This window comes from Zalophus californianus, chromosome 2 (assembly GCF_009762305.2).
Source record: "Zalophus californianus isolate mZalCal1 chromosome 2, mZalCal1.pri.v2, whole genome shotgun sequence".
NCBI classification, from domain to species: Eukaryota; Metazoa; Chordata; class Mammalia; order Carnivora; family Otariidae; genus Zalophus; species Zalophus californianus.
Window position 1 is genome coordinate 25,228,135 of NC_045596.1, and position 25,674 is coordinate 25,253,808.

General features: G+C 35.2%; 1 protein-coding gene across 5 annotated transcripts in view; it reads left to right on the forward strand.

The window, feature by feature from the left end:
* PCDH7 (protocadherin 7) overlaps positions 1 to 25,674 on the forward strand; it is a 414,159-nt gene that overhangs the window by 161,165 nt on the left and 227,320 nt on the right. The window contains exon 3 of one of the 5 annotated variants that reach the window (XM_027598709.2): positions 8,783 to 8,878. The exons of the other annotated variants lie outside the window; for them this stretch is intronic. Within the exon in view, the coding sequence (XP_027454510.1) occupies positions 8,783 to 8,878 (96 nt within the window). The remainder of the gene's footprint in view (positions 1 to 8,782; positions 8,879 to 25,674) is intronic. 5 annotated transcript variants of the gene reach the window in all.

Consider the following 25,674-nt stretch of genomic DNA (forward strand, 5'->3'; position numbering starts at 1 on the left):
GAAATGCAATTTCCATGGCAACTCAGCAGACCCATAGATATACACATGCACATAAGTTCAACACTTCCATCAGATAGTGTTTGCATTTACTTCATGTGATGTGCACTAATGTTTTCTCCTGTCTTCTATTTTTTTTAAATCTTGGTTGCAATCCATTAAAATGATTTTATGACTCTCTAACTTGGGACCTATAGTATAAAAAGCACTGGTGTAGTGAGAAAATAAAAGCTGTGATGTCAGGGAGATATAGTTTCAGATCTGCCTGGTTTTGCCATGTACTGACTGTGTGGTTTTGAATAATCAACAAGACTCAGTTTTCCTGACTGTAATATGGGAGTAAGAACACTTTTGTTGTAAGTTTGAGGTGAAGAGTAAGTGAGGTAACTGTGATAGGTGCCAATACTCTTTATATATATATTTTTTAAGTAAGCTCCACACCCAGTGTGGAGTCCCATGTGGGGCTTAAACTCACGACCCTGAGATCAAAATCTGAACTGAGATCAAGAATCGGAGTCACCCAAGAGCCCCACCTTACTCTTTCCTGATAAATTGGTTTTCTTTTCCATTTTCTCTCTCCTTTTGTAACTTTTTATTCCTGTGGAAGGCAAGAGAGGAGATATTTCCCTGTGAATACCTCATTTTCTATTTATTTTAATATTATATAGGACGTACAGTGGCTGCCTTTTTTCAAAACAGATTCTAAATACCATGACCTTTGTTTCGGGCATATAATGATAAATATAATAGCTAACATTTTTGAACACCTCACTACTTGCCAGATACAGTACACATCATTTTTGTAAATCCTTACAGAATTTGTGTGAGGCAAGTACTATCCATATTCACATTTTATAAACAGAAAGAGGCACAGAGTACACTGCACAAGGTCACAAAGCCAGAATCCAACCAGCCTGACTCCAGCCCAGATGACACAATTAGTTGTTTTCTCTTTTGTTTCTTGATTACATGGTTTGATTAAGGGGCAGTGTATCATAGTGGTTAAAACACAGACTCTGCGGTCATATTGCCAAAATGTGTCGCTTGGCTCTGTCCCTTATTAGTGTGAGATGTCAGGCAAGCTGCTGAAACTGAGTTTTCTTATATACAGTAATTTGTATCATGATATGTATTGTGTTGAGTAAACTAGATGAGGTAATAGGGGCAAGACACTTATAATAACACATGGAACATAATAAGCAATACGAAAGTGTTATTTCCTCAGGCTCTTTCAAAGAATTTTTATCCTCTTTTGAGAGGCGTCTGTGTGTGTGTGTGTGTGTGTGTGTGTGTGTGTGTGTGTGTGTGTGTGTGTGTGAGACTTAAAGGCCATGAAGAGGGTTAAAAATGTTATTCTTGGCAAGTAAAGCAGTGGTATGATAAGGTAACTATGACTAAATAATAATCCTCTGTAGATAGTAGGAATATCAGATTTCTTAAAATAACCATTGTTTCTCTTCAACTTGAATCATCAAAGCTGAGGTTGTTATAAGCACATTTATAACAGTAAGTCTGCAGCAATCATTCGGGTGTATGTGTCCTTCTTCATACTCTACTGAATACTTCTCAGGTTTATCTTTATATTTCAAGAGTCCAGAAGAGTAGAATAGAGTAGGTTTTCAATAAACGACTATCGTGCTGTCTTTAATGCAATGAACCACATGGTCAACTACCAAATGCAGTTGAGAGCTACAGCAAAAGCTAGATACGTGTTCATTATCTAAGGTACACCATGGTTTGCCACAGGACTTCATGAAATACATAAGAGGCCTTCCCTCCATTTTTAGGAACTTCTTTTAATCACCATAAAAATTTTTTAACTGTTCTTATCATTTGGTCTAAATAATTTTAATTTTATATTCAACACTTTTGGTGCAAATTCAGTCTTGCAAATGAATGTTTGTATGCCAGAATGTGTAGAAAAGTTAACTTGGGTTCAATAAAATTTATAAGTCTGCATTCATGTGGCACTCATTTGATTTTCATGATAGAAGCAACAATGAAGTTTTCTAAATGAATTTATGTAATGGATCTGCCACAATTTAAAAATTCAAAAATATTGTAGATACTTTCTCTGAAGTAATCTTATAAAACACACTCATGATCTGATAAGCCTATGTATCCACAGGATAGAGACAAATGTTGAACTTGACCATGAGAATGCAATCAGCAAAATTTGGATGGTGAGGTAATACAGCAATCAACCGATAGATAGATAGATAGATAGATAGATAGATAGATAGATAGATAGATAGATTTCTGTTTCTCTTCAAAAAATAAGTGGCAAGATGAAAAATAGAGTGAGATAGAATACCTATATTTAGAAAAGAATAGCAGTCAATTGCCATGTTATTACATATGGAATTTATTTATGTTCTACTTGAAAAACATAAATCATTATATATGTGAAACAATTGAACATGTGAACATGGACTGGAAATTTGATGGTGTTAAGGAATTATTGTTAATTTATTATTATTATTATGTTCAATTAGCCAACATATCATTAGTTTTTGATGTAGTGTTCAATGATTCATTAGTTGTGTATAACACCCAGTGCTCATCACAACAGGTGCCCAACTTAATACCCACCCCCCCACCCCCCTCCCTACTGTAACCCTCAGTTTGGTTCCTGGAATTATTATTTAAGAGTGATAATGGTGTTGTGGTTTGGTAAAAATAGTGCATATTTTATAGATACTAGTAGTAAAATATGGATGAAATAATGTGATATCAAGTATTTGCTTTCAGTCGTTGGAGAGGAAGAGAGGTGGACAGAAGAGAGGTTAGGGCAGGTGTGCTCTTGAGATGACAGTTGTAGGGACTGGCCAATGTGTGCATGGGGACTTCTTATACAATTTTGTTGGATTTTGTGTATGTTTGAAATTATCCATGGTAAAACAAATTTGAGAATATAACAGTTTTACTTTAGTTCCATCTTACATTGACTTAATAAACTTAAAAGTGACAACACTCCAATCAAACACTTACAGGGTATTTTGAAAGTAACCAAGTGTTTGATAGAATAAGGTAACTGTAGTTTGGGCAAAATAAAGGCAATATATTTCACTACTGGTTTCTTTACAAAGGGAAAATAACATGTATAAACTATGACAAGTTGATCTTAGACCACATTACAAAGGTTTTGGAATCTAAAATACTAAAAATACTAAGAGAACTTTCATAATGTTGCTCAATAAGAGATACTTAAAGATGATATTTTAATAAACTTCACAATGTTATAATAAAAAAGGGAAAATCTTTGTGCTTGTTCATCAGCAGAAACAAAAATGGGTCCTAATTTTACTAAATGAAAAGTCATAGTAGGCAGATAAATTATGAATAAATAATTGCAAGACAATAGAACAAGTACAATAATAGAGCTGTGTATAGAACACAGAAGAATTGTGATCAATGCAGGTTGTGTATCAATATAGACATCAAAGGAGATGTGATATATTTTTGCTATGTTATATGTGGAGTGTTTGCTTGTGATGATTTAAACCATAAACTAAGGAGACATCATTACCAGACTTTCAGAAATAAAAAGTTTAGAGTAAAATTTGCCATTGACCAGTATTTATAGGGATATTCTTTACAACATATAAAATAAAAATCACTGTCAAAGAGAGCTATAATTTATATGCCAAGTGTGTCTGATTTTCATTTAATGCAATTCATACTCATTTAATTTGAAGGATTCTGAAGCTGAGGTGATAGAAAAAATGTCCTACACACTTAATATACTTTCATTTTAATTGCATGCTTAACATAAATACTTAGACTACTAAATGATTTATAATGCACTTTGTTTTATATGTCTGCTAAAAGATAGAATTGCATTAGATTTCATCATTTGTTATTTTTCTTAATCATTGTGTAGTCAATATCAGCTGCTGAAAGTCAAATGTTTTGAACACTTAGACCTAAATATATGATCAACTGTGTTCTTGTACATTTGAGAATCTTCTAAAAGAGATAATCTATTTTGATGCACATTAATGGAGTTCCAGTCACTAGTTTATCTTAATGGTTTTCAAGGTCAGAGGGAAAAAAGAATCAATAATCTGATAGATTTCTTGGAAAAATGGCATGCACAAGATATTTATGTAGGAGTGCATTGTACCAACACTTTTTTTTTTAAAGATTTTATTTATTTGACAGAGAGAGACACAATGAGAGAGGGAACACAAGCAGGGCGAGTGGGAGAGGGAGAAGCAGGCCTCCCGCTGAGCGGGGAACCTGATGCGTGGCTCGATCCCAGGACCCTGGGATCATGACCTGAGCCGAAGCCAGACGCTTAATGACTGAGCCACCCAGGCGCCCTTGTACCAGCACTCTTTCAAAAATAAATCATATCATTTCTAAGGGTATATTTATAACCTTATATTTACCTTGTGTAATAAATGATATCAATATTGTGTTAGTAACATCCAAGTGAAGTAACTAATGCCAATAAAATAGGCAACATTTTCTTTACAATTACTGTAGCAACCCAGTTTGTGGAGGCATCCTTGTTATTAGTCATGCTGAAGCAACATGGATAGAAAGTTCCCCAAGTTTAGGCATAGGCTCACAGTAAATGGCTCTATGAGTGCTTGGTGAAAAATAAAAGCTCTCTTTGTGGCCATTCTCGGTACCTCCTCTGCCGGCATGTTTTTTGTTTTTTGTTTTTTTTATCACCTTTTCTAGCTGTGTTTAAATGAAGGAGAGGCCTATAATTACCAACTGTCATTTTGAATCCTCTATTAACCCCTCTCTAGTTATTAAAATAGTTAATTGGGTTTCTATGTTAGTTTAGTCTCATGATATAGTAAACAATTATGTCTGTCTTACCAGGACTAGGAGAACACGTTGATTACATTTTGGAGGTGCATTGACCATTTAGAACCATTTAGGAAATGGGAGCATGCTCTTTACTAAATGGACTGAAAATGTTGCTTTTCTCTGAAAGGATCTGGATTCCGGTGCTATAATTTCAGTCTTTCATTTTTTAATATGCGTTGTGCTGTACAAATATTAAGCCTGCTTTTGACCTAAGCCAGAGAGCCATTTACTGCAGATAAATATGTGGAATAATTTATATAATTAGAACACCAAGTTACATGTGGATTAAATGAATGATTGGTTAGGAACTTGGCATCTGTAGACTTTCTCTCCCTCATAATGAAGAAATGATTACTCACTGGGAGTTAAATTACCATAGTGTCTGATCCAAATCCACCGTTTTTTAAACTTTAAGTAAAACAACAGCAGCTGTGATGAACTTTGCAAAGGAGGAAAGATGACCAAAGGTCACCTACTGATTACTATGAAACTCTTAATTAATTACATGTTGTAACCAGGTAGCTGACTGTGTGCCCACCCCACCCCTCCCAATTTATAGTGGCCATTTTATATTAAGAATTAAATTGCACTTTTCAGAGTTTCCAGCACATAAATTACTTCAGAAAAACACTGGGGGCAATTTTATTATTTTGCACTTATGTGAACTGTCAGACTTTCAAACAATTTGGTCAGGGGAAAGTTCTCCCCAGAATTTACATGTACTGACATGCACTTAACATAGAATACCTAGGGAAAAGAGAGAGATTCTGTCAAACAAGTTTGAATGTTGAATAAGTTAATGGTTTTTTATATGGTATTACCCTAAAAAACTTATTAGATAAAATATAGAAATTATTAACTGTTGCTTGTAAAATAGACTATGTGGAAAGACAGGCTCCCTGAACTGCATATGGATGGAGTCTACATGAAAAGGGAAGAAAATGATCCCATATCCAGCGATTGCCCAATTAATTGAGAAGGTATTGAAACTCACTGGAATGTTTCACAGTGAATTAGAAACCAAATCAAATAATGCTAACAGAGGGACGCCTGGGTGGCTCAGTTGGTTAAGCGGCTGCCTTCGGCCCGGGTCATGATCCCAGGGTCCTGGGATCGAGTCCCACATCGGGCTCCTTGCTCAGCAGGGAGCCTGCTTCTCCCTCTCTCTCCCTCTGCTTGTGCTCTCTCTGTCAAATAAATAAAATCTTTAAAAAAAAATAATGCCAACAGAAAAATAGTCACTCTAAGCAGAATTCTGAAGTGCAGGCTTTTTTATGTAATAAATGGTAACTGCATAGATTTGTGAGAAATTATGTATTTTAAGTACACTAGTACTTTTCTCTGATGACTTTAAATAGTGAATCAGTGGTAAATGAAGAATCTATTCTGTGAGATGAATAATCACATCTTATTGTTTTATTCATATGTTTTCTCTTTTCATATTGACTATGCATGTAGAAAATGAAATAACAAAGAATCTGTTTATTTATTTATTTACCTAGTTATTTATGTATCTATTTTTTTTTTTTATTTAATGATGGTATTCTATTTCCCAAAACAGAGGAAACATATCTGATAGGCCTTTTCAAAAAATTAGGACACTGAACAATTGCCAATTAAATAGTATGTACTGACCTCTCTCACTGATTCATCATTTCTTGTTTACCTCAGCCATTTCTTTCTGCCACAATTTAAGAGAAAAACACATTCCTTCCCACAAATAATCACTGTACCATATGGGAGCTTCCTACTCATCAAATCTGACTAGTCTATTGAAGTGTGATTATCATTGTTTAAAATGTTATATGAGTACTGTAAAGTCATTTTTCTGAATAAGTTTATGTTCTTCATATGAAATTTTTGTTACGTTCTGTATGTTCTTTTTTAAAGATTTATTTATTTATTTATTTATTTGAGAGAGAGAGCGCGTGCGTGTGAGCATGTGGAGGGGCGGGCAGAGGGAGAGAGAGAATCTCAAGCAGACTTATGCTCAGCATGAAGCCTGACATGGGGCTCACTCTCATGACCCTGATATCATGACTTGAGCTGAAATCAAGAGTCAGACGCTTAACCAACTGATCCATCCAGGTGCCCCACATTCTGTATGTTCTTTGTCACATCTTATATGGTCTTAAAATTGGAAGTTCCAACTAGATTGTTTTCTGTGACAAAAGAAACAGAAAATACTTTTGTCTAAATGTTAATTTTAAATTTTATAAGTTGCTATTGTTATTGTTTTCCAAAGTATGCGGTAACTTAATAAGTAGGTTTATTTTTACTTTCCAAAAAAATCTAACCTAAATTAAACATGTATGAATTGGCATTCATTTGTCCTGAGGAAGATATATATATATATATATATATATATATATATATATATATATATATATATAGTTGCTTGAGTTACTATTAAATTTCAAAGTACCACCAAGTATCAGTATTCAGGAGACTGCAATGGAGGTAACAATGTTTGTCTTCTAAATTCTTGAATCACTTAGGGCTATTCCCACTTTTGGATTTAAAGTTAGCAATTTAGCACATACTCAGGTTTGCAGATATGTGTGCTAATGACCTGCAGAAATGTGCCTTGCTGTATATGTGATCTGGAAGGTTCATCTTCGGGTGATAAGGCTCATTTAGCTGATTATGAATATCTAGCAAAGAAATCTGTTACCATGTTTACAGAAACTATAATCCCATTTGTGAATTAAACCAGAGGTGAATTTCATTTGCATTAAAATGTACTATTTATTCCATTAATTGGTCCTAAATATATTATTTCTCATTATAGAGAAATAGGAAAAATTGACTTCCATATGAAAAATTGACTCTACTGCTTACATATACCTGCTATATCACCATGGTTGAATGTGCTAGATTAAGTGTCCAGGGAGTGGTAAATTTTAGGTCATTACAACTAAGGATTTGTTAATAAATATGGTAGAATGATGGCTAAAGCCATTCATATTCCTCTATGTGACAGTGCAGGGTACCGAGCAGATATCTATCTGTTCCCTGGGAGAATTGGATCTAGAGTCTTTCAGTCTTGATAATGACTTATTAACTGCCTGGGCTATTTTGTTTTAGAGAAATTATTCTTTCAGCAAAATGAGACTCACATTTTAATTATCATCTCCAGTGAAAGTGCAGGATGTTTGAAGTTTACTTTGCAACCAGTTTAGGCCGGCTTTGGAATGCCCTCAAAGCAGAAACCAACACCCAAGAGTGAACTCTTACCTCGAAGAAAAACTTTGCTAGATTGAGGTTTTATCAAGTGGGGAGTTGTCAGGAGAAAATATTTGCAATGTCTGTGACAAAGTAGGCTCCAGTGAATGATATTTATCAGTCTCCCTGAAGTTTCAGCTTCCCAGAGAAACCTAATTGATTAGAGTGTGGTATCAGTGAAGTCAAGGCCATGACCTAGAGACCGGTTGCCTTTGGGAAAAGAAGATCCTGTGTTTTGAGGTCATAATCTCATCATTTAATCCAGGTATATGATCTTGCTGATGTGAGTGTTTGTCACCAGCAATATTTAATGAAAAAATGCAGATGTTTGTATATGGACCACATAACTCCTGCTAGATTAGAAAGCAGCTCCTCTTGGGAAATGACCCAGAACCTAGCTTTACATTTTGACTCTGCCCCTTTCTGTTTTAGTGTTGGAAGATTATTCAACCTCTCTGAAACTCAGATTCATTCTCTAAAATGGAGGTAATAATTCATATGCTGCCATATGGTTCTTGTGAGAAATAAATGAAGCAACATATGTAAAACCTCTAGCATTATACTTAGCAAGTTTGTAGGTGCTAAATAAATTATACTTATTTTTATTATATTGTTATTTTATTTTTATCATTGTATTATGTCATGCATCAGTTTTATCTTCTTATACTAAGGGTGATGTATATCCTCTTTCTTTACAGAATTTTAAATAATATATATTTTTAAATTTAAACAGATTTTCAATATGAACATGAAAATTTCAGCCAAAACAATGAGTATCAACTTTGTGCCAGTGATGGTGGAGGATACAAAGGAAGACAAATCTGTTCTGGTAAATTTCTTAGTCTATTCAGGAAGGCATACACTACATAATCAGGTGGATGTTGCTGTATTTTACTGTACCTTCTTATGCATTGATATATAGTATTCATAACATGATCTCAGCTATTGAGAACAATAGAAACACTTAAGTACCCTATGTAAAATAATCAGAAAATGCAAGTGTTATTTTAAACATGAGCTTAGTATAGTGCTTTGAAATAATTTGGCTATAGGAACATGTGATGCATTTCTAACGTGTGCTAGAGTATAGCTGTATTTCACAATAGTGTCTATCTCAACCATTCTCGCACCTACTTTTGCATTATAAATGCTATTTTCCCTGGTTATTTTGCTTCCAAGAGGAGGCAGAACAGCACTTCTCTTTTAGATAACCAGTGGTAAATGTTTGAGGAAGTCATTTTCTGTTCTGCTACCTTGCAGACCATCCCAGGGTGTGGAAAATAAAACCCCCACCCCACTCACACACACACACACACACACACACACACACACACACACACACACAAAAGTGTAAGAACAGTGATGCTGGTTGCCCTAAGGACTGGCTTTGGCACCTCATTAAATGTCACTTTACTCAAATTGAATTTATATGACAAACAAATCTAGCAAACCCATTCAAAGTGAAATTGAGCACATGAAGGGATGGAAGCAATGAAGGTATCTGCTTTGTGCAATGAGCAGATCCCTAATTCAAAACCCTCTTGATGTTTTACATTTTCCATTTCATCTAATGCACCCTACATAGAATTCTGGCTCATTGTGAAAGGTACTCAAAGGGTCCCATCCAATCTTGTAAACAAGGATGATTTTCACTATACAAGCGATAATGAGTTGCAAGGCTTATTGTTTCTTTCCTGAACTCCATGACATAATTCTAAATATTCTAATGACATTTTTTGTCTCTCACTACATCATAAACAACTTCTAGCTAAATCCAGTTATATTTGCATTTTGGACTATAAATTTGATATGTCTAGAGAGCATTTAATTTACAATTTAGGTATATGGGTTTGAACAATCACTAAATTCCTACTGTGAAATTGGAAACCAAACAAAATATAAAATGCTATTTGTTGAAATTTTTATTTATTTCAATGCAGCTTAATTGCTTTTGTTGATTTGGACTGCTATTCCAATGCTGAACTGATTCTCAATGTGTTTGTTTCTATAGATTTTTTTTTCTCTTGGGCTTTAACCCGCCATGATGATAAAAATAACAAAATTCCATTTTTATAAATGTTATGAACTATCTTGTACTTTGTGTAGTACAAACCTTATCATTGGAGCAAGGAATGATTTTTTTTTTCCTTTTTAGTCTTATAGATGAATGATTTAGACAGTAATTTAACAAATTAGGTATAGTAAAACCACACTAACTCAGACTAATTGTGTGGAAAATTTTAATGAAGAAGTGAAAAACTTGATAAAGAAGTCTTAAATGAAGTTTTATTTCTTCAAAATATTTATTATATCTTATAGTAATAGCTAATTAGGTGACATTATACTGAATTTGGATCCTACTTTTTAAAGCAAACATGTGAATTATTTGCAGTTTAAAGGTATCTTTGAACATACATGGACAGCAGCATGCTTTTGAACAGCTAGGCAAACACCTCCCACTTCCTCTCTCTACCCGCTTTTTGTTTGCACCACTAAATTACCTTGCAAACTCCTTTTTAATAGATATTGCACATATTTAAAGGGCTTGAAGACATGAGGTTGAAAAATCATTTTTCTCATTTGTTACTTCATTCATTCAACAATATTTTACATTATGGCGGACTAAGTCATGATTGAGATTCAATAACTTCAAATATTTTTTCTATCCACACCAAAGTGTTTGTGGAGCTTTTTAAGGTGATTCTAAGGGAACTTCCGGTATAAAGTATTTCTTAACCTACACAATGATCTCCTTTAATTAGTCATAGAAAATAACTGCTTAATATAAATGTTTTAATAATATCCTTCAAAGTTATTTTGTGGAGATTAGTTGGGTATATTTCTATTTTTTACAGACTTTTAAAGGAGAAGTAAACCTCTATTATTCCTAAATTCCTTAACAGAAGCTATGTGAATTAATAATTTTGTTTTTGATGATAGAGAGTACATATAACCAGGCAAGCAAACTGATTAAAACACATATTAGCTGTTTACCCTTCTGAAATAAGTAGTAAACGTCAATATTGTATACACAAATAAAATGGGTTGTATTTACTTTTCTGTAGTGATATCGTGTGAATAGTAGCAAGATTGCTTGTAGTTTTATTTGAGAAATCGTTTCAAATTTTAGCCAATTAGTTCAATATATGTGCTTCTTAGGCAGTAATGGGAAATATCTTTACAGCTTGTAGTACAATCAGCTCTCAGCTCTGTAATACTCTCCTTTACTCGCAACTCCAGAGTACACTGGAAATGTTCTTTCCCCCCAAAGGTATATTTGTAGTTGAACTTTAATAAGAAAATTGAGAAGTTAGGTTTCCCAATTTGTGGTGAGATAAATATACATTTAAAGTGGAGTTTGGTCAAATTGGTTTAACATGTTTCTATTTGCTAACCATAAAATAGCCTCGGGGGGGAAAGTCGGCATGACGTAAATCATAAATTGCATTTGAGAAGGGTTTTTTGATTTTGTTTTGTTTTGTTTGGGGATTTATGGGGATCTGTGAAGGAATTTAAAAACCAGTGGCATCTGAGGAGGGTGGTAAATTTATATCTAGCATTTATTCTCTCTGGAGCTCAGTTTATTCATCTGTTAAATATGGTGCCAGGCATGGGATTGAGTTAGGTCTAAGTTTGTCTCTAGTTCTGTTTTATGGTAGAGGAGAAGCAAACAGGGGCAGGAAGATGGAAGGCATCAGACGAAGGTGAAATCAGCTATATATGTGAATGAAGTTTTTAACTCTGTAGGTCACAGTATTTCTGGAGATCAGAATCACCTAAGACACTTATAAAATGCACATTCTTGACTCCTCCCCCAGGACTATTAAATGTCTACCTTGAGATGGAGGTTGGGGCTGAAATCTCCATTTTTTACAAATGCCACTTTTTCTCACACTGTAGTAAAGACCCAGAAATGGGTCCTACAGTCAATTTAGTGGATCTTAACCACTAAATTGTTAAATTATTTTTAAATTAAAGAAGAGAATGGAATGAGATGGAATATGGATATATATATCCATATGCACTGCAAAATGCACTGCATGAAGTAAAGGAAAAATTGTTGTATGATACTTTCCTTTCCTGTGTGTGTGTGTGTGTGTGTGTGTGTGTGTGCTTGTGTGCAGGGTAAGAATGTGAAATGTGTTTCTTACTATTGGTAGTGATCACAAACAACAGAGAAACTTTGAAAGCCACTACTCCAGGGTTCTCTTACACTATAGATTTTGAAAATGCCTATCTAGAACAATGCAAATTCCCAGACATTCCTATTTCATCCACTTTGAATATAGTGAAACTCACTTTATTAAAGGGAAGGCTTTGGGACGTAGTATTTCAGATTTTACAGTTTCAGATTTTACAAATTATTTTTACTTTGACTTTTCTGACATGTGTATTTTGTACAGATGTAAATTTTTTATCGTTTTCATTTAAATAATCACCCCTTGCTTAATGCCCCATGCCTTTATTATCCCAGTTCCTTAAAGTTAGATAACAATATGTAGATCCTTCCTGTAAAGCAAATCGCATTTGAGCTTGCTCCCTGTGAGGTAGGATATCTGGCATCTGCTATTGCTTTCAGTTAGGCCTTTCAGCCAGTAGGAAGCAATAGCATGTCTGCCAGGACAAGGCTTAATCATTGGGTCATTTCCAAGATGTCCTTTTTTGGATTTGCCTCTGCTGTTGACTACATCCTTTGAATTCTGTCTCCTTAACTTCTCCCAGAATCTTTCTAGACTAAAACCCACTTGGCTATGACTCTATACCCTGCTGTCTTTCACCAACTCCTCGCCACGTGCATTTGTGTGTGTGTTGGGGGAGGGGGAAGAATGAGGGGGGCCATCAATGACTGCAGTTCTTAGTATTGGTTTTTGCCATAACTAAATTTCCTGGTAATGGGTGGCCATGACTACCTCTTTATTACTTGCTGTTAGGAGCATCTCAGTGTTAACCATAATAATGGTGATGTTCATAACATCTGTAATACTGATAAAACAAATGTGGCAAGTGTTTTACATGGTTTATATCAGTGATTCTCAAAACTTAATGTGTGTCATAATCATCTAGGTTGTTTGTTTGTTAACCCAAATGACCAGATTCTCTGGTTGTGGGGCAACAGGCTCTTGAGTACTTTTGAGCAATTTCCTCAGTGATTGCCATGCACACAAACATTAGGACTCACTGGATTGTCTAACTTAAATCTCTTGGCTATACTCCGATGTAAGTGTTCCTGGTTTTCTCCCACACTGGAGGTTAGGAACTGAGACTTAGAGGAATTAAGAATCTTGCCTTATATCATAGAGCTCATGAATGGTAAAGCCAGCATAAGCAAAGTAGAGATCCAAGAAACACTTCTGAATTGCTATTGAAATGAGAAAGTTTAGGTATCAACTCCCAGTCCAGTGCTATTTCCAGTTGAAGGAAGAACAGGAGAAATAATTATGATTTGAAGAGTTCAATCTCCCTCCTCAAATTCTCCCAATCCTCAGACACACAATTCTTGAAATTTATACCACTTATGAAAGATTTTCTTCAGGCACCAAGTATTTTAGTTAGGTTAAGACACTGTGTTACCTGAGAGGAACAACATACCATCTATAAGGCAATACATAAATACTCTGGTTACCATTACCATAGGTATTCACAAATTAGTGCATGGAAATCACAGAACAGAGAAAGGGTAATTTGTCCTAGGTGGCTGATGTAGTATATCAGCAGAATGACTCGAGATATATGGGAGAAAAAGAAAGTGAAAGAAAAAAATGGCATAAGAAATGCTCAAAGGAGGAGAAGGTGGTAAAGACATGGTTTTAGTAATTCTTCATGATGCTGCCTAGCGATGACATTATATCTTGGGATTTCCTAGTCCTAAAGGAAGAATTAAAATATAATTATATGGAAATAAAGTTATGGATAGCAATATACATTTGAAACGTGATGATCAAAAATAGAGCTAACACCAAGCATACAAGACTTAATTGCTAACTGAGCAGCAAAATAGGTCTTACATATCTCATGATAAGTGTAGAAAACTTCATAAAGATGAATTCTCCTGTATCTCTAATGGCATATTGGTCATTCCCATATTAACTAATAAATAAAACTCCATTAGTCATCTTGTTTCTGAATAAAGCCCTAAGAATGGCTGATTTTAATTACAAATTACTTTCTCTAGAATATAATATAGCTTTTAAAACATAACACCCAAGCCATTTTTCCCCAAAGTCAAGAAAGTGAATGATAAGGAGAACTCCTTTTAACTTTTTCTATAATCATTTTCAAAATGTAGGTTATCTACCTCCAAAAGGATTGAGATATTTTATGATAAAACACATAATGAGACTATTAAGATAGAACTAGTACCTCAAAAGCCACATAGAGAGAATACGAAAATATACCTACCATAGTTAGGCTTATAAATATATGGTAACTGAGCACTGAGATTCCTGGCAGCCAAGGCAAATGGAAAGTAGAATGATCTCCCAGTATTCTTTAGGATCTGAATGAATTGTTAATCCTGCTGGCATAGATACTGAGCCCTATCATAAAATAATTTTGGGATGTAGTCCAAGCATATTTATGCTTTAAGTTTCCCAGGTAATTCAAATATGCCGCAAGAGTAGAGAACAGCTGACCTGTGTAGGACAAGGCAGGAAGGTTTATTGGACTTTAAAAAAAATGACTTAAGCCCATATGGTGAAAGGTGAAGTACCTATCTTTTCCTTTACAAGTGGCTTAAATGTAACAATGAACTACAGGTGATGTCCAGTGGAGTTCAAATCTGAAATTACTGAACTTAAGGAAACTGTGAAATACCCTTATCAGAAGTGGCTGAAATAGTTGACTTTATTCTGCTGAGGACTTGTTTTTGGTGTAGTCCTGGTTTACTTTTAAGTGAGCTCATCTGGGACAAGAACCAGTGCTCTTGTCAATACATGCAGAGGTTTCATTGTCTGTTTATTAACTTCTTGGCATTCTGTCAAGGCCAAGTTATTGCTTGGTGAGTAAGAACCAACCTGTGGATCACTTAGCAACTGTGTCACTATGGACAAGTTACCTCCATGGGCATCAGTTTCCTCATTTACTCTATAGTGTTACTGTGACAATTAAATAAGCTTTGAATGGACACATAATAAGCAATCAAGAAGTGTTAGGGAATTTCAATATGCATTTTTTAAAGATTTATTTATTTTAGAGAAAGTGAGAAAGCACTCACATGAGAGAGCAAATGAGGGAGGGGCAGAGAGAGAGTCTTCAAGCAGACTCCCCCACTGAGTGTGGAACCTGATGTGGGGTTTGATTGCATGACCCATGATATCATGACCTGAGCTGAAATCGTGAGTCAGGTGCTGAGCCAACTGAGCCACCCAGGTACCCCAGTCCCAATCACTATGCATTTTAAGTACACTTTATCAACTAAATCAGTAAGGAGGCTTTGCCTTCTTTCAGCATGTTCCAGAAAATGTCTGCTACCAATTACTGTTTACCCCCTAGAAGCGTCTCTCTTCCTATTGATCAGTTGTTGCAGTATGTAAGTCTCTTGCTCAGCTGTGTTTTACTTCAGGGTTCTCTGTCAAACTGGGCAAAGACAACATGTGCCATCCCTAGTTAATTCACAATCTTCCCATATAAGTAATGGTCATTAAAAACCTGAAGTTTTAATTTTTTAAAGATTTTATTTATTTACTTGCCAGAGAGAGACCATAAACTGGCAGAGTGGCAGGCAGAGGGAGAGGGTGAAGCAGGCTTCCTGCTGAGCAGAGAGCCTGATGCAGAGCTCTATCCCAGAACCCTGGGATCCTGACATGAGCTGAAGGCGGAGACGCTTAACTGACTGAGCCACCCAAGTTTTTAGAGAGAGAGAGAGAGAGAGAGGTGACAAAACTGTGTTGCTTCTCCCAGAATTTTAGTTAGCACATTATTGTTATTTCTTTTTTTTTTCAAAGATTTTATTTATTTATTTGAGAGACAGAGAGAATGAGAGAGAAAGCACATGAGATGGGGGGAGGGTCAGAGGGAGAAGCAGACGGAGCCCGATGCGGGACTCGATCCAGGGACTCCAGGATCATGACCTGAGCCGAAGGCAGTCGCTTAACCAACTGAGCCACCCAGGCGCCCTATTGTTATTTCTTAATACATAGAATGCATATAATGAGATCCAAGGAGCAGAAGCATTGGTGAGTTAAACACTTTAATATGCTATAATGTATTTTACAAACTATGGGTGCCCAAAGTGTTTTCATTTTGGCCTTCTAAAGTGAAAATTAAGAAATCATTGAAGCAATGTGTACAAAATGGCAATGTATATAAACTTGTGTGGGAGGAAAAAAGTCAGACTTTGAAGAAGAATTAAGGTTAAGAAAAAGCAATAAAAACATTTTATTTTAGATATAGCTCACCAAGTATCTTCCAAATGTGAAATGTAAAAATGCTTTGAAAGCCAAATAGTAGTAGTAATAAAATACGATTGTCCTATAACATTATTGTCTTGTGGACTTGCTTCTTTTTCTCTCCTACTTAAAAATGCCCCTTATCCATAAGCTTAAGAATTCAATTGTATTTTCTCAAGGAAGTGGTAAATGAAATAAGTTGTTCTTGTGGCATGTAATATTAAAATTATATATGGCAAATATTGGACTATTTATGTTACATCCTCAAATTATGGCTAAAAATTAAATTCCTCTATTTCTGACTACTTTCTGTACTATATAAGAATTCCTTTTGAAGCTTCATGTTAGGATCAAGTTGTATCTTCATTTCCCTAAGGAGTCATGAAACACCAACATGCTTATTTATTATTTATTTGGTGAATTATTTCTTTTCTTTCCTCTGAAAAGCTCAAGTTGTTATACAAAGAATTCATCCTCTTAAAAAGTTTCTTTAATACACAAACATGAAATAAAGAGGAAATAAGAAAGAAGGTAGGGGTGCCTGGGTGGCTCAGTTGGTTGGGCGTCTGCCTTCGGCTCAGGTCGTGATCCTGGGGTCCTGGGATCAGGCCCCGCATTGGGTTCCCTGCTTGGCGGAGAGCCTGCTTCTCCCTCCCCCAGCTTATATATGCGTGCTCTCTCTCTCTCTCTCCCTCTCAAATAAATAAATAAATAAAAATCTTAAAAAAAGAAAGAAGGTAGCAGATAAGAGGCAATGTCTACAAATACGGTAACTGCAATTTGGCACCGGTTAGGATTTATTCACTCTTCCTGTGTGGATTACATGTTTTCTTACAAGTTCATGGATTTTTTTAATGCCTCTATCAGCTCCCTAAATCTTTGGCCTATACACACAATTCTGGGCTCAATTCATCATGATCCTTTATAGAACACTGTACAGTGTAGAATCTGTTACACAGATGAAATCAGATCTTCATTGCAATGGAGAGATTATCATTTGAAGTGGTTTTTCCTCAAATGTATAAGTGGACAGAGACCTAGTCTACTTCATTTTTTAATTTGTTTTGTTTGGTATTGGTGTTTTCACTGTATTCAAAGAATAATAGATACAAAAATAAGGCTAAGAAGATGATTTTAACATGTTTACCCTGACTGAACACTTTCAACATAAAATAGGCAACACAGTATTTTAGTGTTTTATAAAATAAGTATAATTATTAGAATGATGTCTAATTCTCAGTGTCCTATAGGTGGGGTGATCCAGGAATGGAACACCTCGGCACATTTGAGGAGTCTATAACCTCTTTCATAAATGTGAAGCCTAAGCCCAAATGCTTCACTTCTATTTCCTCCCCACCATATGTCAGATTCATGGTTAACTCTCTAAATTTCCTACCACTTCTGTGACAAATTGCCTAAAATTTGGTGGCTTAAAACTATGCTGATTTGTTACTTTATAGTTTTCAAGTTCATAAATCCAAAATGGGCCTCCCTGGGCCAAAAGTCAGGGTGTTGGTAGGTAGTGCTTATTCTGGAAGCACGGGAAGAAAATCTCCCTTCTTTGCCTGTAAGAGCTTCTAGAGGTCACCTGTATGACTTGGCCTGTGGCCCCTTCCTCTCTCTTCAAAACTATCAAAGGTGAGTGCGGTTCTCACATGGCATCATTCTCTTCTCCTTTTCTGCCCTTCCTGTCTATTTTTTTAAGAATCTTTGAGATTACATTGGGCCCACCCAGGTAATTCAATATAATCTCCCTATCTTAAGGCCAGTTGATGAGCAATCCTAACTCTATCTGCAATTTTAAATTCCACTTTGTCTGTCAGGTCACTTCTTCACAGGCTCCAGGGATTAGGAGGTGGACATCAGCAGGGTCCATTTCTCTGCCCACCACACACACTTCCACTGATTTTTCTAGAGTCATTTGACTTGTACTGAAGAATGAAAATTACCATATACTGGCCATTGAATACATTTTTCCTTATGGACACTGGTAGTTTCTCTTTCTACCAAAGTGCAGAGAAATAAGATAAAACAAGTAAGCTGCCAGAAATGGCAGGAAACAGAAGGTTCCCCTGTATAGCAGAATAGTCTGGCTCAAGAGTCAGATTCCAACTCAGTTTAATAATTAAATGCTTAAGTAACACTTCAGAGCTTTACTCCATTTGTCTGTCTTGACTCCTGTCAGACATTTTAATCCATCCAGACCAATGAAAGCTACTTAAGGGCACAAAATTCCATTCTGTAAAAAAGGAGAAGTAAATGTTTTTAAATGTAAAACATAAGTTTCCTAAACAGATTCACCAGGTGCAGTTTGGGTGAAATGCCTATGGTGGAAAAGGAAAAAAGGAGACAACGATCCAGAGCATCTGTTTGAGTGCCTCTGAAAATGCACATTTTATTTTCATTCACTTCAGTTCAGCAGAATTGAGTTGGGCGCTCCTGAGGCAGGCTTCTCTCTGCGCTTCTAAGCTTCTGTGTATTTTAGGAGGTAGCTGTTGAAAGGCTATTTTTCATCTTTGTTATTGTTGTCTATTTGTTCATTTTTGGTGTTTTAGTAGCTGGAAACCTGGGCAGTTTTCCTGCAGTTCCCCTTGGTTCTTCAGCATTGCTCCCTTGAACTGCTACAGACTAACTCCAACTGCGTGGTATAAGACACAGGTTTATCGACCTCATTCAGCTGCTTCTGGAACTCCATGGGTGTGTAGAGTAGTCATGCAAAGCAACTGAGCGGCATGTGAACTGAGCTTTTGATGATTATCACAATAGCAAAAGAAAAGAAAAAGAAAAAGAAAAAAAGAAACCTCTGCTTGTATTCTGAGTGCTTTTGCATGATTAATCTACACTTACCCAACTGAGCTTAATGCCTGAATTTGCAGCATGTAGATTTTTCAGCACAGTGGTAGGCACAAAGCAAATGCTTAGTAAGTCTTTGTTGGATTGAATGTCATTGTGAAGATAGCATTTTTCTCATTAGTTGCTTGTCAATATTCTCTTTTCCTAACTAGGACTCCCTCTGCTTTCCCACTTCTCTGTGAGTGTAAACATGGAAATTTACAAGGGACTAGGTAGGGTCTCAAATGAAGTGGGAGGTGTAATCCAATCAAGACCCAGCATGCTTTCACCATCCTATTTCCTACCAACCTTGCTAACCTCTGCTATTGGAATCATACATTTGAGAGATGAGTGAGATCTCACAGACTTTAGCACACAGTAGGAGCTCAACATTTTTAAGCTTCTACTTAAAGGGAGAGGGGCAGAGAGAGAGGGAAAAGGAGAGAAGCAGACTCTCCACTGAGCGCAGAGCCCCGCGTGGGGCTCAATCCCAGGACCCTGAGATCGTGACCTGAGCTGAAATCAAGAGTTGGAATCTCAACCAACTGAGCCACTTAGGAGCCCTGGAACTCAACATTTTTATGTGGTTCAGTGAAGAAGGAATCACAAAAGAGGTGGTTTCAGAGGATAGGGAAGAATTAGGCAAATATATTCCATGGAGCTGACATTTCAAGTGAATGTCTCTACTTTTTTCACAAAAATGGTAAGCCTGAGGGAACCATACCATCTTTGTAACTTTTCATTAAGGTAATTGACTAAAATGTTTGATTGTTATGCATATTTTTGTTCATGATCTTTATTTGATGAGTAAATGCATTCCAAGATGCATTAGTATTTGCCTGCAGTGTTCTAAGGAATTTCTTAATGGGTGAGCAAAGTCTACTTTAAAATCACTGATTTCAACCATTCACTGATCCAACACACCTATCTTCTTACAGTTTCAGAGAATTAAAGAACTGGAAAAGATATTAAATATCATCTGCCATAACTTCTTCGTTTTAATGTTGAGGATGCTAAAGCTAAAAGATTAGTCTTTTCCCCAGATTTCACACTTAATATTGGAGCCAGTACTTGAATCCAATTCTCCTGATTTCCCAGTTCAGAGTTATTTCCAAAAAGGACAAGAAATATCAATACATCTTAATAAGTGACAATTGAATATAAACTATTTTCAAGGCACTGTAATTGAAACAGAGTTATAATGGATAAAGTGTTTATGAGGACTTGAAACACTAGTTGAAAAGTCCACAGTGACATTTAAAAATATTACTACAACAGAAAAGTTGTATTTTTTACATTTAATATTTTACATTTGCATATGGTTGAAAAAATTTTAAGTAACATTTCACAGAGTGGGAAAATTAAATGAAATTCAAATTTCCATTTCCATAAATAAAGTATTATTGGAACATGGCCATACTCATTCATTTATGTGTCTTCAGTGGCTCTTTTTGCACTGTAACAGCAGAGTTGGGTGGTTGTGCCAGAGACCTATGACCTACAAAGCCTAAAATATTTACTTTCTGACCCTTTACAGAAAAAGTTTGTTAATCCTGGGCTAGGTTTAATAGAAGTCAGCAAATAGAGCAAAAGATAGGTCAAGCAATTGTGTTGGCAATATGGAGGATCCACAATTTGTTTTTTAGAGCATAATATCTATTTTCAGAGTTTCAGAAAAAATGGTTTGCTTGCATTTACTAAGAATTTTAGGCTTTGGCTCTTCTGTTTCCTAATATTTTTCATTATGGGGGAGAAATAAGAGACCCATTTGAATTTTAAGGCTACAGTAGTTCTTGCAGTAAATACTGAAATTCATTATTTTTTTTCATTCTCAAAATCAGAATATAATATGACCCATGTAGGGATGACATGAGGAGAAGTGACAGCATAAGTAAAATAAATAGAACTTTTCCAGTCCATAGTGGCTACTGTTTTAATACCGACGGTCATTGTTCTTTTGCAATATTTAGTATTTTGCAATCTACTGGACTAAGAACTATCAAGTATCATCTGCATTCTTAGTTTTCTGTGGAACAAATAATAATGTCAAACATGAAGTTGCATGCAAGTCAAAAGAAATAAATACAGTTAGCTAACTTCTCTTTCCCTAAATGAGTGTTTTAATTAACTAGTCCAAGTGTTTCAACATGTTTCTTTTTAATATCCTTTCATCTGCTATTGACTTGAAAGAAAGAAAAACTGTTTGAAGTATGGAAAAAACATTGAGATGTGAGCAAAAGAAGATGCCCCTAAAAAGTTTAAAAGACCTGATTAAAGTTTGTTTGAAGGTCCTGCCAGACATACTCCATCCAAAGCACCATGGAATCCTAGATATGTTTGTGCGGTAGCCACTGACGTCAGTTGAAAATGTTTGCAGACTAATCAAGTACCTGTGCCTTTGCAAGAAAAGATCTCACAGTCTTAGATAGATCCTCTTTAAAAATATAATGTAGTGTTCCTTATGAATGCTGCAATGTTCTGCTCCATGACTGTTACAGTGTTTTATGACTGACAAAGATAGTCATTAGAAGTCTGTTTGATGGACATAACTAAGTGAATTGGAAAAAAAAAAAAAAAAGCCTTTTCAGCCCATTCAGAAATAATTGACGTGACTGAGACAGCTGTATGTGAGTTCCAGATAAGGAGACGACTTATGAAGAAGCTATTGAAGCTAAAAAGGAAGGTGCAGATTTAAAGTTCTCAATAAAGTTGTCTTTAAGACACAGAGCAGTATTCAATAAGGAAAGAGATTTAACCTGAAGTCTTTCCACTGGCATCCGTAGGGTCCTATCCGCTTGCAAATAAAATCCCCATAAATGTGGTGTCACTAGGTTATCAGAAATGAACTCCAAGGGGAAAGTTTCTGCACTCTTACCCCAGTGCTATGTTTTTCCTTTTACTGTGTGTAGTGTATATAACAGGATATTCCCAAAGCTCACCTCCATGGTTTTCCCTTTTCTAAAATTGGCCACTGTCGGATCAAAGAAAACACTAAGTGTTTATTGTGTGGGTTTTAACTTAGAAGATTTGCTAATGTAGATAGAAGGCAAATATTTTTAAATGTGTCTGATTGTGGGACATCATCTGTGCTTTCATGGTATGGTAGTCACCTTTTTAATCAATCTAACAATTAAGAATGAATAAAAATAAAATTTTATTATTATCCATATATTTGTGAATATGCATGCGGTCTCTGTTGCTTTTCTTAGAAACTACCAATGGGCTTTCTCATGAAGATTTTTTTTAAATAGGTCACACCTAGTAATGTCATATATATTTGGCAGTGATTGTATTCTGAAAACAGAATAGCATATTAATTAGTTTCAAAATTAATTTTCTCAAAGTTTCAGGTTATAAAGAGTACAAGTTCTTTTGTCAATACTTTCAAAAAGATGTGATTTGATAGGTCTTCAAAATTTAAAAAATAATGAATTTGCAAGATAAAATAAAAATGAGGCAGTTATCATACTTACAGTAAAATTTGACATCAGTTTTCTAGATAGTTAAAATTTTTTTTAGAAAATTGCTTCAATCCTCTCTCTTATGAATGTGAAATGTATTGACTTGACCTCCTTTGAACCTTCTGAATAAGAGCAGGATGAAATTTGGTGGTAGTTCATATTTGAAGTAGAAATTGTGATAACATCTCATGGGACCTGTAAGCCTGTTAGACTGCCTAGGTTTAAGTTTATTGTTTGGTGATTTGTATTATCAATTAAGCAGATATAATTTTATAAAAAAGAATAATGAATCAAATGCTCACCATATTTTCCCCTCTTGAATGCTTTACCCCTTGTAATGTCTTTAGATAACAAGCCTTATTCTATAGCCAAAATGTAGTCTAACTCCTTTCCTCATCAAGCAGGCTATCTTTTTCCTAATCCTAAATTTACTGATATATCAATTTTAGCATCTGTTCATATTTTCCAGAAAAAAAAGTATCGAAAATATTACTGAGCAAATGTATTTATTGAATGTTACATTGCATACCCCACAGCACCTGACTTAAATCTTTATTTGCTGTGTTTTTCCTTCCCAGTCTGTGAGATTAATTTTATATGGAAATGTTAACTGCATTCACACATCTCTTACCAGGGGCTCATGAGCATTTCCAATGAATAGGGGAGAGAAGAAAGAGGCAGCCACTCTGGGCTCCCCACAGCAGGCGAATAGAAGATAGAAGACATCCCCATTAACACTTCTGCCGATTTCCCACGTGAACTGTAGATTTTCAGAATAAAAAGTGAATAAAATTATACAAGAATGGAGAATGCTTATTCTAAGTCTATAGGACTATAAAGCAATGCCAACTCGGATGTACTTAAATCAGCTGGAGCCTGGGATAACAATGAAGATACACTTAATGCCCCAGGAATTGCATATTATCTGGAGTTACCATTGAATATATTTGTAACAACCTCTAAAATATCTGAAAAGTCCCTATAGTAGGGTATGTCTTCAAGTGAAACTCTTCTCTGTATCATAATGGGCACAAAAAATAGTTGATAAATGCCATTCCAAAATAAGTGACTGTAGAGATATTCATGCCCAATCGATGATTAGATTCAAATACTTTTTGAAAAATTGGTGTCATATGTACATATTTGTTTTACAAATAATTTGAATTTAGAACAATAAAAGCAGTGCATTAACAGGAGAACTAGGCTTGAAATTTCATATGAATTTTTTAAAATTCCATTTAGAAACTTGGTGAGTTACTGAGCCAGCTTTATATTAAAAAACAACAACACTAAAAACAAAAACACAACAGACAAGGAAAACAAAAACAACCTAAAACATAATAGGAGTTATCGCTTCAGTTATGTAGCTGTGGCCTGAGGTATGATACCTTTTATACTATAAGTCTTTGAGGGACCTTAAGGATCTTTTTATAAACTATCTCATTATTTCTCAGAGAATTTAAGTTGGTTAAGGGCAGGTATCATTAACTTCATTTTACAGACCTTGAGCCTAAGGCAGAAGAACCAAAGGTCAGCTAACTTGTCTGAGGTCAATAGCGAATCTATAGTGTTGTTTGGAATAAAATTCTTTCCTTTTTCTATTATTTCTAACATACCATTTTTTTCTCATTACACACACACACACCATGCATGCAATCACTCAACATGTTTTACTGTTTACCTTACCTTTGTAATTTTACTTTTAATTTCTTTCTTCATTCTTAGTTTACTTATGTTCTCTGATTTCATTCATTCCCGGTGCACCTTATGTTATGGGGCTTTTTGCTTGTATCTTCAAATATTTACCTTAAAGCAAATGTTTTCTGTAACAATGAAGAAAGATAAAAATGAGCATAAATAAATAAAACTCTTTACACAAATCTTTTTCTTTTTAACTGCAATCCTACTTCTCTCTATGTTATGTTTTAAAAATTAGTAGTCTGTCCTCAGTTTCTCCATTTCCCCATATATATATACAAATTGATCTTTTACTTCCTTTGCTCTAATCTCATAGAATTATTCTTCACAATTTAGAGATTTTAAGGTAACAATGACCTTCTAATGGATGAATCCTATGGGCATATGGTAGTCATAATTCTTTTCCATATCTGTGATGCCTTTGATCATAAAGGATTTTCTTTCTTTCCAAAGATGATCTGCTTCTAATCCTTCCAAGTTTCAAAAGTGATCTGGTTTTCTTATCCACCCTCTTTTTTTTTTTTTTAATCTTTTACTGCTGGCCCCAAATATGGAAACTATAACTGATTCCTCAAAGATATGTTTTCTATCAAAATTCTTTTAGAGGTGTCAACCCACAACTCCTTCTTTTGCAATGCCTACCCTAAATCCTAAGCAGGTTTCATGGCATTTTGTTATATCTGTTTCATTGGAAACCTAATCATATTCTATATCATCTGTTTTTATATACCTATACAATTTTGAATTTCTTAAATTTGTAGAACCATTGTTGGGACATCCTCGAAACCCTGAAACATAGTGAATATAGAACAAATGTAGGTATGGTGAAACAATGTCTAAATTCAAGCAGCCATACATTATAATGGCCTCACTGCCCATTACCGTTGCTGTTTCTCCAAAGTTCACTCTTTCTTGGCATAATTCTCTGCCTCCAACATTTCTTCTTCCTAGTCTTTTGCACAAAATTGTCACATCACATCTTCAATCTCATCCATTCAATTATATCATTCATTTGCTTCCCTAAAATCTTTGAGTACCACTCCCTCTTGTGTATACCTGTCACCCATTTTCCACTCACAATCTTTGGAATTCTTTTCTTGAATACCCCTTTTTTGCATTACTTATTTACTTTTTGAACACATCTTCACAATTTCAAAGTGCTAGAAGGCTGACATTCTTTTCTCATCCTCTTGTGCCTTTTCCTCTTTGAGAAAGACCAGTTTGTTTTTGCATGACAAGAAATCATT